This window comes from Acinonyx jubatus, chromosome X (genome assembly GCF_027475565.1).
Source record: "Acinonyx jubatus isolate Ajub_Pintada_27869175 chromosome X, VMU_Ajub_asm_v1.0, whole genome shotgun sequence".
In the NCBI taxonomy this organism is placed as follows: domain Eukaryota; kingdom Metazoa; phylum Chordata; class Mammalia; order Carnivora; family Felidae; genus Acinonyx; species Acinonyx jubatus.
The window spans coordinates 123,692,619-123,708,287 of record NC_069389.1 but is presented as its reverse complement, the minus strand read 5'-3'; the positions used below and the strand labels follow the sequence as shown (position 1 = coordinate 123,708,287).

The following is a 15,669-nucleotide window of genomic DNA, read 5'->3' as shown; positions in this document are numbered from 1 at the left end:
AGTACAAACAGGTCATTTCTCCCTAGAAACTTAGGATGAGTAGCCATGCAGAAACAATTTTTGATCCATCTGGAAGGGAGAGCAGTGCAGGAATGATTGTCCACATCACAGCCTTATTGAATCTACAGGGGTAGCCTGGAGATGAGTAGCGGGTAATTGTGAAGTTAGTCAGGTTGTGACTTGAACTGAAGCTGCTATTCCAGAAGATGTTGTTTTTCTAGAGCAAATCAACACTGTCCCTGGTACCTGGCAAGTGGCTATTTGTCCCACAAATGCTCTTATCTCTATTTCAGTCAGCAGAGACTATCAAAATCAGCTGGCCTTCATCTGGCAGGAACAGAAGAACAGCTTTAGTGCCTTACTTCAGGGCTACACGTATCCTCTGGCTCTCTGTCATCATCTAGGGTGAATGGAACTTGGTTATTGCAACAATCATGGTGAACATCATGCTGGTCCATTGTAATGAAGACATTATGCTTACTGGACCTAGTGATCAAGAGGTTGTTGACACACATATGCCTGAGGACGGGAGATAAACCCCACGAAAACTCAAAAGCCTGACCCCCAGTAACATTTTGAGATGGTCCGGACCACACTGGGTGTTCAACAAGTTGCCACACCTCGTGCTACCTCAAAAGGAGACACAGCATTTGGTGGGGCTCTTTGAATTCTGTAGGCAACATATAATCATATAATACACTTAATTGTTCCACACCCAGGGTTCCTGACAGGCTCGGTAGAACGCAGGGTCATGAGTTCAAGCCCCATGTTGGGAGCAAGGTTAAGGGAATCAGCAATGATGGTGAGGCTCTCAGGGACTGGCATCAGTTGATACGGTCACAGCCACTGCCACTGCCACTGCTGTGTACTCAACCTTTCCACAGTCGGGACAGCCCCCAATAAGGTAGCATTCCCTGGGGAGATCAGCCGGCCACCTGGTGACAGGTGGAGGTTGTGTCTTACAGGATGAGGGATATACTTTGAACTGGTGTCCAGTCTATGGTGCTGTGTTTCCATAGCCACAATGCCTGGGTTCAGGAATCAAGAGGTGGAAGTGGGGGTGACTTCTCTATCACCCCTAATCTCTCCAGGGGTTTCTTCACATCCCCACAGCTTTGAACTCTACTGGTTCCCAAGGAAAGGATGCTTGCACTAGGGCCATCAGATTGGTTCTACTGAATTGCAGGTTGAGGTCACCATCTGGCCATTTAGGGCTCTTTATGCTACTGAGCCAATCGGCAAACTGTGGGTCTACTGAGCCAGCTTGGAGGGTTGATACTGTTGGTTATGAAGTGGAAAGCGTTGCTGTTAACGCGATCAGGAAGGACTATGCCTGGGCTATGCAATGGGTTCTCTGGGGTGGGTCCTACTATAGCCTCTCTAGAGAGGACGGCTGAGGACTCAGACTCAGTGGGATAAAGGTTTGGGTCACTAACAAGGTAAAGAATTCTGAGCCGCTGAGTCCTTGGCTGGAGAACAAAGGGAGGACAGAGAGGGTAGTGGAAGAAGTAAGGTATAAAGATCAATTATGGCATCAAGACCAGTTACAGAAATAAGGATTGTACTAAGTGTGTGTGCGTGCGTGTGTGTATAGCAGCTTTTTGAATCTTCTTTCTATATTTTATGCATGTGAAAGAAAGACTGATAGAGCTTAGCTTTATAATGTTTTTCTTCAGGTTGTAAGACATCGAGGTCGGGCAATGCCTGAGCTAGCAGAGGAATGGCTGTACCCTAGAGATGGCTACAACGAGCAGTGGAACTTTTGGTGTCCTGTTTTACGGAGTGGTTTTCAGTTTGTAGAAGGGTAGCATCATTATTTTGGTGGAAGCAAGTTTGTTGTTTTAGTAGGTTTATTTTGTGAATCTGGATTTCTGGATGTCAATTGGGTTTGGCTTAATATGACACAGGAGTGTGAAATTTGGAAAGCAGGAGGGACTCCAGGGATTGCGCTGGAGGGGAGGGCTAAGTGGGCTCTGAGAGCTGTGAGTTCCGACGTAGCTGGAGTCCAGCTTTGCACAAGTGATATTGTGTGGGTGACCTTGTAGCCTCTGGCCGCTCGTGCTCCCACACTTCCAATGAGTTGGTGAGCACGTACATCCCTAAATTAAACCAGGTTTCGCTTGAAACACGCATAGCACATTGTTTCCTCCATGAATCCCTGAGTGGTAATAGAAGCACAAATGAACGCGTCCATGTGAGACTCATTACTCTCTGGAAGTGTCCCATGTAAGGTAGCAGGTCGAAGAGTGGGTGCGTCTGTGTTGGCAAAGTGCGTCAACCTTATCTGGTGATCCTTAGTTGCGTGGGCTTTGTCCTGTTTCCCATTTTAGTCGCAAGCACCACTGAGGCAGGCCCATTTGTCCCGGTGCTGGTGCTCATGCCTTGAGGTCGTGCGTGCCGAGAGCGCCGCAGAGTTACCGGCGGTGCAGCGGTTCTCAATCAATGTTAGTTCATTGTCGTTATTGCCGAAGGGCGTGTGAATAGCTCCTCGCCGGAATACAATGATGTTTGGGGGAGGGGCGCACGAGAGCCTGGGCTCGGCGCCGGATCGAGGGCAGCGGGGAGGTCGAGGGGAGGGGTGGGGAGCCCCGGCTTTCCTTCCTCCCTGAGCCGGCTCCCCACCCCCCACCCCCGCAGGTGCGGGGCCCGGGCCCCTGGCTGCCATCGCCCCGGTGTGGGGGCCGGGGGAGGCCGCGCGCTCGCTCCAAGGGGGCTCCCTCCACCCCCGACACGGCCGGCCGCCCGTCGCGCCGTCAGGGCCGCGGGCGGTGGCGCCGTCCCCTCCCCCCCCGGGGGCGGGGGTCGCGGCGGGGGCTCGGGGCGGCGCCGGGGCGGGCGGGGACGCTGGGCCCGCCCCGCAGGCATCCCCGGCCCGACTTCCTCCTGCCGCGGCGACCCAGCTGGAGGAAGCGGCAGCGGCGGCCACGATGAGCGCGGGCGACGCCGTGTGCACGGGCTGGCTCGTCAAGTCGCCCCCCGAGAGGAAGCTGCAGCGCTACGTGAGTGGGGGGCCCCCGGGCCGGGCTGGCTCGCACGTCGAGCCCGGGGACCCGCGGGACCGGGAGCGGGGAGGCCGGGACGCGACCCCGCGGTGTCCCCGCGCGCCTTCCGGGGCGCGCTGTCGCGGGGCCGTCGGCGGACGCCCCGCTTCTGGAGCCTTCCGCGGTGGCGCTCCTGGGTGCCTCGGGGTCACCTCCCGGCTCTCTACGCTGACACTGCGCTTTCCGAGGAGCGGCAGGAACCCGGACTTGGGCTGATGTGTCAAATGCGGGGCGCTAGGGACGGCGCCCCTTCCTACCCGTCGCGTCGGCAGCGACACGTGCCGCCCACCGCCCAAAGGTCACGGGCTCCGTCAGCGCCCCGGGGACAAGGTCCTGGAACGTTTGGGCCCGGAGACCTGACGGCGGTCGCGCCTACTTCGGCCGGTAGGAAGCGGCGGCTCGGCCCGCGGGGTTGCGCGTCCCGAGCCATCGGGGCCTCCCGGTGCACCACGTCCGCCACTCCCAGCTTCCCCGGCAGCGGCGGCCAGCTCGGTGGGAGGGACGCGGTGGCCCACCCCAAATGACGCGGTCCCGCACCGCCATCCCCGGCTCCGCCACACATGTCACCTTTGGTTTTCTTCCCACGTTTACGAGGCGCCTACCGTGTGCCACTGGAGGACGACGGATTATAAAATAATTTAATCATGCGTGAATACTTCCACAGTGGGTGATAGGACATTTATCTGAACATAAAGTTATTTCGGGCGACTTTCCCCATTGATACTGAACTAGACAGGGGGACTCTTACCGGTCTTGTGAAAGTATTTGTTATTGGTTCTGCAGAGCAACGTTTAAAAAATTGTTTTTAAGATTTACGCGTTTGTTTCATATCTTTGTAATTTTGTCAAGATTTTTCTAAAGTAATCTGTGCCCCCAACCTTAGGCTCAACCTTACAATGCCACGTTCAAGAGTGACATGCCCTACCACCAGAGCCACCCAGGTGCCCCTCCAAGGAGCAACATTTTACAAGGAGCGTTACTATACTTAGCATGTAGGTATCAGGCATCTATAAGTACCCAGAATTTTCAGGTTAACTACCAGGGTGCCCTTTCATTATTCTTTTTCGGTCCCCTATTCAATAAACACAGGCTCCACTGTTTCTCAGATTGCAAGTCATTCACCTGTTTCCCTAACAGTGAACCTACTTTGAAAACTCATTAGCACTGGAAGGAAACATGAAAACCTACTCCCTGACTACTCCCTGAGCCCTCGATGGGCAGGTGATGGTTTGTCAGAAAGTCGTACTTACAAACCCAACTACAGGTGCCTTTCCTTGAGAGCCTTTGGCGTGTGACACACGGGCGTGTGATGTTTGAAAGGCTCACTAGATATTTTCAGAGCAGCTCTCACTCTCATGATGGTTTGTGATGATTCACAAAGATAGTACACCTCAAAAGCAAACTTTATGGAAGATTTTTTTCTAGTCTTGTTTTGCAGCGTGTCCTGACCAGACCGGCTTACAAAAGGTTATTAGCATTTCATCAATTTCAGAAAAGCGTGGGTGTATATACCTCATACCGAACTTGGTTCATTCTTTTTGGCTGTAACGAACGTGTGGCCAGCGTGGACTTTGCACAGTTTATAGGTGTGTGGGGCATCTGATGATGGGACGCTGAAGCAGGAGACCTAAGACACAAGAGTACCTAGGCGTCATCTTCCCAACACTCCACGACATAAACCCTAACCTTTTACCTGATGCTTCTGAAGTTTTTCGGAGGCTCATTCTCTTTTAGATAGACTGCTGTTTTGTTGAAAGGCCGCCTGAAAGTCCATGTCTGCTGATCCCTAGCTTCCGCAAGAATCCTTTGTTGCCACTAGATGGCGATCATGTGTCAATTCCACGGGGCCATACGGAGCTATTCTTCCCGGCCAGCTTTAATTCCCATTTTGTCAGGAATAGTGATTCTTTACCTCGCTCCAGCGCCAACTTGGAATCAAGACCCGTGTCGCAGGGCTAGAGAGAGAAAAAAGACTGATCCCTGTTTCTGACAAGTACGCACTCTAACATTTGTAACACGGTTTAGTGGCACAGCCAGGGCAGTGACTCAGTTCTTTGCCCCGCTAAGGCCAATGCGTAACACTCCGTTAATGTTTGTTAAATTACACATGCAAGTTGAGTCTATTTTTATCACTGCTCTTTTTTAATTTTTTTTAACGTTTATTTATTTTTGAGACAGGGAGAGACAGAGCATGAACAGGGAGGGTCAGAGAGAGGCAGACACAGAATCCGAAGCAGGCTCCAGGCTCTGAGCTGTCAGCACAGAGCCCGACACGGGGATGGAACTCACGGACTGCGAGATCATGACCTGAGCCGAAGTCGGCCGCCCAACCGACTGAGCCACCCAGGTGCCCCTTTATCACTGATCTTTTAAAAGATAATTGACTCGGGGCGCCTGGGTGGCGCAGTCGGTTAAGCGTCCGACTTCAGCCAGGTCACGATCTCGCGGTCCGTGAGTTCGAGCCCCGCGTCAGGCTCTGGGCTGATGGCTCAGAGCCTGGAGCCTGTTTCCGATTCTGTGTCTCCCTCTCTCTCTGCCCCTCCCCCGTTCATGCTCTGTCTCTCTCTGTCCCAAAAATAAATAAACGTTGAAAAAAAAAATTAAAAAAAAAAATAAAAGATAATTGACTCTTCTTTCATGTTTTTTTCTTACAAAAATATAGGAATATATTCTTGTAAAAATTCAAACAATCTAGGAATAAATAGAATAAAAAGTGAAAGACCACCTCTCTCTGAACCCCTCCTCATTCTGCTCCCCTCTGTAGGGATAACAATTGTTAGCAGTTTAGTGAATATCATTCCATAAACATTTTTTTCAGAACGTATCATTTTATTTTTGCACAAATGAGATCATACTATACAAATTATCCTGCAATTTACTGTTTTCACAGTTCTGGACATCTTTCCAGATTAGTACATATGAATTTACTTCATCCTTTAAACCGCTCCATAATATTTCTCGCAATAGATATAACAGTTTAACAGCTTTTCTTTTGATGGAAATTTCTCTTATATTCTCAATTTTATTTTATTTTTTAAATTTAATGTTTATTTACTTATTTTGAGAGAGAGACACTACAAGCAGGTAAGGGACAGAGGGAGTGGGGAGAGAGAGAATCCCAAGCAGGCTCCACACTGTTAGTACAGAGCTGGACACGGGGCTGGAACTCAAACCATAAGATCAGGACCTGACCCCAAATCAAGACTCGGATCCTTAACCCACTGAGCCACCCAGGTGCCCCGTATATTCTCAAGTTTAAAGAATGTTGTAATGACAATGATAATGAGTTATAATAATTCACATTTATTGAATGGCTTGTATGTAGCATGCGTTCAGCTGAGGACTTCCCTTGTATGATCACATTTAGTTTTGTAAACTGTGCTAAAACCCAGGTACCCCTGGATGCAAGGTCTTTGTGAGATCTATAATTTCCATATGTTTTCTATCCATCTATAGTCTTGTCATTCTCTCTGTAGTATCTTTGTGGAACAAGGATTTTAAACTTTTGATCACATTCCATTTATCGGTTTTTCTGTTAAGGATTGTGCTTTTAGTGTCTAAGAACTCTTCAGCTAGCCCTGGGTCCTGAAAATGTTCTCTTTTTTTTTTCCTGAAAGTTACACAATTTTATAGTTTATAAACTACAGTTTTTCACAACTTTGTGGAAAATCAATTGGTTGTGTTTATGTAGGTCTATTTCTGTGTTCTCCAGTCTGTTACACTGATTTGTTTCTTCATCTTTGCGTGAATACTATGCCGTTTTGATGACAGTAGTTTTATAATAATTTTTGAAATCAGGAAGTTTTAGCTCTCCGACTCTTTCTTTTCACAGTTGATTTGGCTATTCTAGGTCCTTTGCCTTTCCGTATCCATTTCAGAATTAGTTTGTCAATTGATTTCTGCATATCAACCTCGCTAAACTCACCTATTTAGTTCCAGTAGTCTTGTTTTCAGTTAGTACCTGTGGCACTGTCAGTGTTGCATAGAGATGATGAGAGCAGACATCCTTGACTTTTTCCTGATCCTGGGGGAAAAGCCCTTGGTCTTCTTCACCTTTTAAGTACGGTAGCTGTAGGCAACTACAAGAAGCCTCTGACCAAGTTGGGAAGTTCCCTTGTTTTGCCAGTTTGCTGAGACGTTTTTTTACGAATTGGATTTTGTTAAATCCCTTTTCTGCATCTACAAAAACAATAATATACTTTTCTTTTTTTGTCTGTTACTAGGGTGAGTTATTCTGATGGTTGATTTTTGCATGTTGAGCCAGCCTGGAACTCCTGGGATAAACTTCACTTGGTTGGAATACATTATTCTCTTCATATATTGCTGGATTTAATTTGCTTCTATTTTGCTGAGGAGATTTGTGTCTTTGTCCATGAGAGGTATTGTTCTGCAAGTTTCCTTTTTTGTGTTGTCTTTGTCTGGCTTTGATATTAGCGCAATTCTGGCTTCAGAAAATGATTTGGGAAGTGTTCCCCACCCTCACACTTCTAATTTTCTGAAAGATATTGTATAGTATTGCTATTCCTTTTTCCTTAATTTTTTTGGTAAAACTCACCAGTGAAACCATCTGAGCTTGGACTTTGCTTTGTGGGACGCTTATGTTTTGTTTCTTTGTTTTATTTTTGTTTTCAATTTTGTTTCTTTGTTTCATTTTTTTTTTTTATGAGAGAGAGGCTGAGCTGGGGAGAGGGACAGAGGGGGAAAGAGAGAGAGAATGAATCTTAAGTAGGCTTCATGCTCAGCACTGAGGCCAACATGGGGCCCAATCCCACCACCCTGGGATCATGACCTGATCAAAATCAAAAGTCAGATGCTCAATAGACTGAGCCACCCAAGCGCTCCCTTTTTTTTCTATTTTCTTAAGGTGGAAGCTTAAATTACTAATTTGAGATCTTTCTTATTTTCTAATATAAGAGTTTAATATATTTCCCTCTAAGCACTGCTTCAGGTGCATTTCACAGAATTTGATATGTTGCGTTTTCATTTATTTAAACATATTATTTAAAACTCTTCTGAGATTTCCTCTTTGACCCAAGGGTTGTTTAGAACTCTTTGTTTAATTTCCAAATATTGGAGGATTTTCTATATATCTTTCTGTTATTAATTTCTAGTAAGTTCCATCATGATCTAAGAATAAACTCCATATGAGTTCTAGTCTTTCAAATTTGTTGTTTACATCATGGCCCACAATATAGTTTTATTTGGTGAGTATTGCACATGCACTTGGAGAAAGCACATGTTCTCTCGTTGGGCAGTGTGTTCTCTAAATGCTCATTAGGTCAGGTTGGTGGATATTGTTCAGTTCTTCTCTATCCTTCCCACTTTTCTACTTACTTTCACTGTCAAGTACTGAGAGAGGAGTGTGAAAGTTTCTATCTGTAATTATGGATTCGCCCATTTCTCCTTCCACTTCTGTTTGCTTTTGCTTCATGTATTTTGGGTTTTTCAAGTGTGTTTATTCGGGGCGCCTGGTTGACTCAATCAGCTGAGCTTCTGACTCTTAATTTCCGCTCAGGTCATGATCCCAGGATCATGGGATAGAGCCCTGCGTTGGGCTCCATGCTGAGTGTGGAGCCTGCTTGGGATTCTCATTCTCTCTCTCTCTCTCTCTCTCTCTCTGTCTCTCTCTCCCCTGCTCACCCACTCTCCCCTGCTCAACCATTCTCTCTCTAAAATAACATTTTTATAAATTAAAAAAAAAAAAACTCTGGGGTGCCTGGGTAGCTCAGTTGTTCAGCATCTGACTTCGGCTCAAGTCATGATGTCATGGTTTGTGAGTTCAAGTCCCACAGCGGGTGACCTGAGCCCCATTTCAGGTGAGCTCGAGCCCTGCTTTGGGTGAGCCCCGCTTCGGGTGAGCCCTGCTTCTCTCTCTCTGTCTCTTTCTCTGCCCTTCATGGGAGTCTCTGTCTCTACCCCTCCCCTTGATCACTTGTGCCTCCTCCCCTCAAAAAAAAAATACTTTATTTATTTTTGAGAGAGAGAGAGAGAGAGAGAGAGAGAGAGAGAGTATGAGTGGGAGACAGGCAGAGAGACAGGGAGAGAGAATCCCAAGCAGGCTCCATGCTGTTAACTGACGCAGGGCTTGACCCCACGAACTGGGAGATCATGACCTGAGCTGAAACCAAGAGTCGGGCGCTTAACTGACTGAGCCACCCAGGTGCCCCAGCTTCATGCATTTTGATGCTATGTTGTTAGTTGAATACATTTAGAATTATTATGTTTTCTTGGACAATAGACCCATTTGTCATTATTTAATGTTTTTCTTTATCTTAGATGCCATTTCTTCTTCCGAAGTATACTTTTTCTTTCTTTTCTTGAAGTCTACTTTTTCTTATATAAATGTAAGTACCCCTGCTTTATTTTGATATGTGCTTGCATATTATATCTTCTTCCTTTTACTTATTTATCCACTTACTTATTTTTAAGTAATCTTTGTATCCAACGTGGGGCTTGAACTCATGACCCCAAGACCAAGATTGCATGCTCTACTGACTAAGCCAGCCAGGTGCCCTTGTGTCTTTATATTTAACATGAGTTCCTTTTCCACAGCATATAGCTGGATCTTGCTTTCTTTATACGATAGTACCCTCTTCATTTTAATCGGTATATTTAGTTTATTCACATAAAATGTGATTATGGAACTTTTGGGAATAAAATATGCCATCTTACTAGCTGTTTTCCATTTGTTCTATTCTTTGTTTCTTTTGTCTTTTGTTTGTACCTTCTCTTGGGTTAATTAAGCCTTTTTTTATTTTTCACTTTTATCTCAATGATTAACTTGACAGTGATAAGTTTTTAAGTTTTACTAGTTGTCCTAAGGTGTAAAATATACATCCTTAATTAATTGGAGTCTTCATTTAAATAATAATACACCATTTCATGAATAGTGTAAGGACTTTATAACAGTATATTTCCCATTCTGACTTTATATTCTTTGTGCTATGGTTGTTATGCATCTCACTTTTTTATAGGATGTTTCTTCTATTTAATTCAGTGATTTATTTATTGATTGATTTTTAAACTTAAATTCAACTTAGTAAACACATAGTGTAGTATTGGTTTCAGGAGTAGAACCCAGTGATTCATCACTTACATACAACACCCAGTGCTCATCCCAACAGGTGCCCTCCTAATGTCCATCACCCAGTTAGCCCATCCCCCCCCCACCTCCCCCTCCAGCAACCCTGTTTGTTCTCTGTGTTTAAGAGTGTCTTGTGGTTTGCCTCCCTCTCAGTTTCTCTCTTTTAAACTTTTTTTAAGTTCATTTTTTATTTATTTTGAGAGAGAGGGAGAAAGCGAGCGAGTGGGGGAGGGGAGAGAGAGAGGGAGAGAGGATCCCAAGCAGGTGCCACACCATCAGCGTTAACTTCAGATTATCTGGCATGCATGGTATCCATAAGCAAAGGTGGTCTCTACCGTGCGCTCAGCAGCTCTGATCAGCGTGATGTCATTAATGTGGTGGATATTAGGACATGTCACTAGTGTGATGATCCGTGAGGCCTCAGGGAAATCACAGTCTCCACGAACCAGATTATGGCAGAGAGTAGCAGACTTCTCATAGCTTTGAGGCATCATGATAAAGATGAGCTGTGTGTGCCAATCCTTGCGAGCTGGCGTAGGGACGAAAGCATTTGCTGGAGGAGTAGCCGGATACCAGACACCAGGGCCGTGCCGACTTGACCCAGAGAGGAGACCGTGTACAAGGACAGCTGCAGTGGGAACATGTGTACAAGGACAGCTGCAATGGGCAGGTGTGTACAGGGGCGGCAGCAGTGGGCACATGTGTACAAGGGCAGCTGCAGCAGGCATGCGTGTACAAGGGCAGGTGCAGTGGGAACGTGTGTACAAGGGTGGGTGCAGCGGGCACGTGTGTACAAGGGCAGCTGGAATTGGCACCAACAGTAGGGTAGGTGTGCGATAGCTCATTCTGAGGTAGGCGGGACACATGTGTCAGCCGCGGTGTGCTAGGGGTCACCTCCCTGCGTCTTTGAAGTGTGTGTTGGTGGCTCATGTCTGCAGTTCCTCTGAGCACGCGGCCTTCCTCCTGAATGACCGTGGTGGTGTGAGTGTGGCGGGTGCCGGTGGACCTTGCCCTTCCTCCTACGGGAGGCCTTGCTCTGCGACCCGAAGGCTGCCGCGGGGGTTTGACTAGCCGTCAGGGAGGTGTGTTCCGATTACACATTGAGGAACTGGAGAAACGGCCGTGAGCTCACCCACTCTGAGGTTGAGCTGGGTCAGGACGCCATCGGTCACCCGACTTTCCTACAATATGCTTTCTAGACACATGGGAGATGGCTGAGAGAAGACGCCACGTGTGGGCCCCCACTACATCTTCCCTGCTCCCTGTGCCTTTTACGTAACAGAAAGGAACCTCTACCGTGGCAGTTCCATCGTAGGCACCATTTACTCCCTGTTTCAGTCAGGCAGACCATTAGAACGCTCACATTAGATCTAGAAGCTCTGGTAAGCACACCCGTGTCAATGCATTTAGCTCGATGCAGTATTCTAGTCTGTCTTGCCTGGCCCACTTTCCTTAGTGCCACACATTCCACTGGTTTTTAAAGGCAGCTTTATTGAGGTGCACACACACACACGCACACACACTATAGGATTCACCCATTGTAAGTGTGCGGCTGGATGACTTCTAGTAAATCTGTCGTTGTACAACCACTGTGCAACCAGTCCAGCTCTGAACAATTTCTATCCCCTCAGAGAATTTCCTGGGCCTGTTTGCAGTCAATCCTCACTCCCATCTCCAGCCCCAGGCGGTGAGAGATCTGCTCTCTGTCTCTACAGATGTGCCTTTTCTGAGCATTTCATAGAAAAGGAATCACAGAGTGTGTGCTCTTTTGTGTTTGCCTTCTTTCCCTCAGCAGTGGCCACACGACAGCCAGCTCTCTTTCTAAAACGCGCTTGAGGCAGAACCTCAGGTTGGATTTGAGACCTTTCTTATTTTCTTTGCTGTTGTTGTTGTTGAACTGTAGTTGGCACAATGTTACATTAATTTCAGGCGTACAACGGTGACTCCACAAGTGTATACATTACGCTGTGCTCACAAGCACAGCTACCATGTGTCGCCATACAGTGCTGTCACAATACCACTGTCTATCTTCCCTAGGCTGCGCCTTTTAGTCCCTGACTTCCTCGCTTTGGAACTAGAAGCCTGGATCTCCCACTCCCTCTCCCCCGTTTGGCCCTTCCCGCCCATCCCCTCCTCTCTGGCAACCAGCAGATTGTGCTCTGTATTTATGGTTCAGTCTCTGCTTTTTTGTGTATTTACTTATTTCTTTTAGTTTATAGATTCCACGTATAAGTGGAATCATAGAGTATTCGTCTTTCTCTGTTGACCTGTTTCACTTAGCATAATTGGTCCATCCATGTTGTTGCAAATAGCAAGATGTCATCTTTTTTTAGGGCTGCATCCATTTGTTTACCAACGGACGCTAAGGTTTCCATAGTGCTGCAGTGAACACACAGGTTCATATATCTTTTCAAATTGCTGTTTTCATTTTTTTCAGATAAATACCCACATGTAGAGTTGCTGGATTGTGTGGTAGTTTTGTGTGTGTGTGTGTGGGGGGGCTCTATTTCTAATTTTTCATGGAAACACCCATGTTGTTTTCCTCAGCGCCTGCACCTCATTTTTTAAAGTAGACATTCACGGGGCACCTGGGTGGCTCAGTCGATTAAGCATCTTACTTTGGCTCAGGTCATGATCTCACGGTTTGTGGGTTCGAGCCCCGCATTGGGCTCTGTGCTGACCGCTCAAAGCCTGGAGCCTGCTGCAGATTCTGTGTCTCCCTGTCTCTGTGTCCCTCCCCCACTCATGCTCGCTCTCTCTTTCTCTCTCTCTCTCTCTCAAGAATAAATAAATGTTAAAATTGAAAAAAAAAGAATATATTAAAAAAATAAAGTAGACATTCTCTGCTATGAATTTTCCCCTTGGCACCACTTTAGTGGCATTCTAGAAATTGGGCTATGTTGCATTTTTATTTGTATTCACTTCAAGATATTTTCTAGTTTCTCTTGTTCTTTCTTCTGTGACCTGTGTGTTTAATATCTAAATATATTCCTCATTTTGATATATAATTTCATTGTGGTTAGAAAACATACTTTATATGATTTCAGTCCTTGTAAATTTGTTGAGACTTAATATATGGTTTATCTTGGTACATGTTCTGTGTGCATTTGAAAAGAATGTGCATTTTATTGTTGGGTGGAGTATTCTATTAACATCAATTAGGTCAAGTTGGTTGATGGTGTTGCTGAGTTCTCTCTCTACCCTTGTTAATTCTCTATCTTCTTGTTTTACCAATGATTGAAAGGGGTGTTGAAATCTCACACTATAATTGTGGCTTTGTCTATTTCTCTTTGAGGTTTTAACAGTTTTGCCTCATATTTTGAAGTTTTGTTATGATTTGCGTACACATTTAGGATTGTTATTTTATCTTGACAAATTAACCCCTCTATCATGATGAAAGTACCTTATTTATTCTCGATACTATTCTTTGCTCTGAATTCTACTTTGTAGTTCAAGGTCATTGTAAGGGTTTATTTCCTAGGACCACTTGTGGTAGTGAACACCATCAGTCAGGCTGCAGACAGGAAAACAGGAGCTACGCTAGGTATTTGACAGATGATTCAATATAGGGTATGGTTTACACAGGTATAGAAGGCTACAAGGTCACAGATAATCCAGATATTAGTAATTACAGAAAGTAGTTGCTATTGAAAGAACTCAGGCATAAAGGTGAAGTTTGGCACGGCCAGAACCTAGGGGCTTAAAGGAGGGGTACCTGTAGCCATGCATCTATTGCTGTGACTTCTTCTTTTATTACTATTTCTTTAATGTTTAGTCACTTTTGACAGAGACAGAATGTGAGCAGGGGAAGGGCAGAGAGAGAGACACACACAGAATCCGAAGCAGGCTCCAGGCTCTGAGCTGTCAGCACAGAGCCTGACACGGGGCTTGAACCCATGAGCCATGAGATCATGACCTGAGCTGAAGTCAGAAGCTTAACTGACTGAGCCACCCAGGTGCCCTAACTGCCTTGATGAAGAGGGTGCTGCCGCAGTTAGTGCTGATACCTCAGAGGCACTCTCCAGATACGTCCCAGCCTTGCTCTGACACTTCCTATCTTTCTGTTCTTTCTGAGAGACTCTCTCAGCTCAAGCTTGTACCTCGTTGATTTATGGACAAGTTGTAAACTTTCTACTCTTCAGCCCATTGATCGGTAGTCATGTTTTTAATTTCTGCGACTTTCGTTTTCACGTCAGCTCTTGCATTTTTTCTTTATATCTTATAAGAATTTTGTGTAGCATATGTATTACATCCTGGCTTCGTCCCTTACATCCATACTGGTATTTAGGGGAACAGGTTTCTAGAAAGAGGAAACAGAAAGTGCAAAGGCCCTGAGGCAGAAGGATATATTTGCCATATTTGAAGAAGAGCTTTTTGAATTCAGTTTCATATTCTTCAAATGCTTGGTGATTCCTCATTGTCTGCTCATGTCAGTATTTGAGGGTCTAGATCAATAGTTCTTAACGGAGGCGAGCTTTTTTCCCCTGTGATAAGGATGCCATCTTTAGCAGAAAATAGAAAGTTAAATTTGCATTTCAGATGATAGAAACAAGTATATATATATATATATATATATGTATGTATATATATGTATATATATATACACACACACACACACATATATACATATATACTTGTATATGTATATTTTAGTATAAATATGTCAACCCTATCCCCAGGAGACATTTGGCAGTGTCTGGAGGCATTTTTGTTGTTAGAACTAGTGGGGAGGGTGTGACTGGCTTCTAGAGGGTAGAGGCCAGGGAGGCTGCACAGGGCAATGATGACCACAAAGAATTTGGCCCCAAATGTCAGTAGCACCAAGAGTGAGAAAGTCTGTTGCAGACTGAACAGTGAGTGCCTTCAGCTGAGATGAGAATCCTGTTGACAAGTATCTGTTTGAATTGTAGGAATCTGTTTCTTGTTGTTACACTGAAGAGGAAGCCTGGGTGCCTGGGTCTATCTTCCAGGGTGCAGGCTCTGAGAGCCAGTGGAAGTGTCTGCATTTAGGGTCATCACCAAGGGGGCTCGCTGCCAGGAGTCCCATCCACCCTGGGGCTTGGTGACCTCCGCTCTCTGATGACCTCAACAAAATGAAGATTCCCTGTTCGATTCAGTTTTTCTGGTCAGGGTGGAAGGGACCTTCCTTGCGACTTTCTACATCCTAGGTAGAAACGGAAACCCTTTCTATTTCTTTTCTGAATTTAATCAACTCTTGTTTTATTACTTTATTTCTTCTTGGTGTGTTTATTCATTTCTGTTCTTAGCTTTTGACGTTTGGATGATCTCAGCCTCTGCGTTATATTTAGGAGATGTGTTGAAAGTTTCAGATTTACGTGGTCGTCATTACCTTGGCTGGTTTCATTTTTATTTAACTTTTAATTTCCCTAGTTCAATTGATATCTATATTAATGTACGCTGAAGGTATGATCTTATTTTACAAAGTTAACAACTGACCCGACACCATTTGTTGTGTCATCTTTCCTCTGTAAATACCTTCTGGCTTCTTTTTTAAAGTAAGCTCTCCACCCAATGTGAGGCTTG

General features: G+C 45.6%; 1 protein-coding gene across 1 annotated transcript in view; it reads left to right on the top strand.

The window, feature by feature from the left end:
* The first annotated feature begins 2,542 nt into the window (after positions 1-2,542).
* The window catches only part of GAB3 (GRB2 associated binding protein 3), a 75,717-nt gene continuing 62,590 nt past the window's right edge, over positions 2,543-15,669 (top strand). The window contains exon 1 of the mRNA XM_053201901.1: positions 2,543-2,999. Within this exon, the coding sequence (XP_053057876.1) occupies positions 2,928-2,999 (72 nt within the window). The 5' untranslated portion in view covers positions 2,543-2,927. The remainder of the gene's footprint in view (positions 3,000-15,669) is intronic.